Source organism: Equus quagga, chromosome 4 (assembly GCF_021613505.1).
Source record: "Equus quagga isolate Etosha38 chromosome 4, UCLA_HA_Equagga_1.0, whole genome shotgun sequence".
Taxonomy (NCBI): Eukaryota; Metazoa; Chordata; class Mammalia; order Perissodactyla; family Equidae; genus Equus; species Equus quagga.
This window is the reverse complement of record NC_060270.1, coordinates 60,833,715-60,835,224: the sequence shown is the minus strand read 5'-3', so window position 1 is coordinate 60,835,224 and position 1,510 is coordinate 60,833,715. Positions and strand designations below refer to the sequence as shown.

Sequence of the window (1,510 nt, the reverse complement as noted above, 5' to 3'; positions counted from 1 at the left end):
AGCACAACCCCAAGGCCCAGTGGGAGTGCCAGGCCAGCTTTCTCAGAACATAAAGAATCCTGTCACAGTGGCGGACTCACGGGTGTGCCACCCACAGGGCTATGGCTCTACTGTGTGCACCCACGCTGCAGCAGTGGACCTGTGAGTAACAGGGGCAGGCAGGGACATTCCGGGCTGAGACATTCTAAGGAATCTAGACGACAGGTCTCTCTGTAAACTGCAATCACCATTTTATTCCCCATTTAATACCCGGCATTCCCTGAGGCCAATTCCATGAGGTCAGGGGTATTTCAGCCTGTGGAGAACCTCAGAAACAGCAAAGACGGGGCTGCAAGCTGGAGGACCCCTCCTGGACTCCGCTTTTACCTCCATCCTGCAGTGAACGTGCAGTGAGCCCCTACTGTAAGCTACACCTGGGCCAGATGCTGTGACACCCCCCACTTCGGGGAACACACAAGCAAAGGATCACGCTGAAGAAGGGAGTGAAAGGAAACCTACAGCGAGGCACCGACAGTCTAAGCAGCGTTCCCGACAATTTCCTGAACATTGCAATCACCTGGATCTTTAAAAATCCTGATGCCTGGGTCCCCTCTACTGATGTAATTGGTCTGGGATACCACTCAGGAGCACCGAGATTTAAAAACCCCTCGGTGACCTAATGTGCAGCAGTTCGGGAACCACTGGTTTACTCTATCCATCCTTACAGCTTGGGGCGGGGGAAGGGGTGTCACACAGCGGCTTAATCAGATGAAAGCTGTGGTCCTCACTACAGACATTGTATTTAGAAACAAAATCTGGGAAAGAATTTCCGAGGGCTTACAGACCCTAAAAAGCGAATCTGGGAACCCCTCGGGTGGTGTCTCGAGGTCCCCGGTGAAAATGCCGAGATATAGGAGTATCCAGCCCCAACCAGGGTGACATGAGCTCTCCGTCCCCCCCGGACTGGCGCTAGCCCTACTCCTTCACAGAATCCTCGCCGTTAGTGTCAATAAGTCGAGGCCCCGCAGGGGAGGGCGCCAACAAGCAGCCACGGCGCCGCCAGTTCGCGCACGTGTGCGAGTGTGCACGGCGGTGTGCACGCGCGGGGCCGATGGCGAGCGCGCGTTTCCCTCACGGGATCCCCGGCCGCCTCCGCTGCAGAGGCGCGCCCGGCGCCCCCTCCCGCCCAGTCCCCTCCCCCGCTGGCTCGCGCTCGCCCTCTTCCCTCCGCCTGCAGCGTCGGCCGCCTCCGGGTGCGCAGGGCCGCGCTCCGCACGCGCACGCCTCCCGCTGCCGCCCGGGCGCGCGCGGCGCCCCCTCCAGCTGCCCGGCGACCATGAGTTGCGGCGCGCGGGTCGCGGGGAGCAGGTGAGCGCAGCCGCGGGGCGGGGGAGGAGAAAGGGCAGAGCGCGGTGGGGGCGGCTGGGCCTACCCGCGCGCGTGCAAGGAGGCTCTGCCCTGGCCCCGGCTCGGACGGCGGCGAAAGCTCCACTGCCCCCGCCCCGGCATCCCCGCGCCGGCCGCGCGAACA

At 62.4% G+C, this 1,510-nt stretch overlaps 1 protein-coding gene across 4 annotated transcripts in view; it reads left to right on the top strand.

The window, feature by feature from the left end:
- Positions 1-974: 974 nt before the first annotated feature.
- Positions 975-1,510, top strand: part of LOC124238015 (uncharacterized) — a 50,496-nt gene continuing 49,960 nt past the window's right edge. Inside the window, exon 1 of one of the 4 annotated variants that reach the window (XM_046658378.1) lies at positions 975-1,347. In XM_046658378.1, coding sequence (XP_046514334.1) covers positions 1,091-1,347 — 257 coding nt within the window. In that variant the 5' untranslated portion in view covers positions 975-1,090. The remainder of the gene's footprint in view (positions 1,348-1,510) is intronic. The other 3 variants (XM_046658377.1, XM_046658380.1, XM_046658379.1) reach the window with 3 other exon arrangements.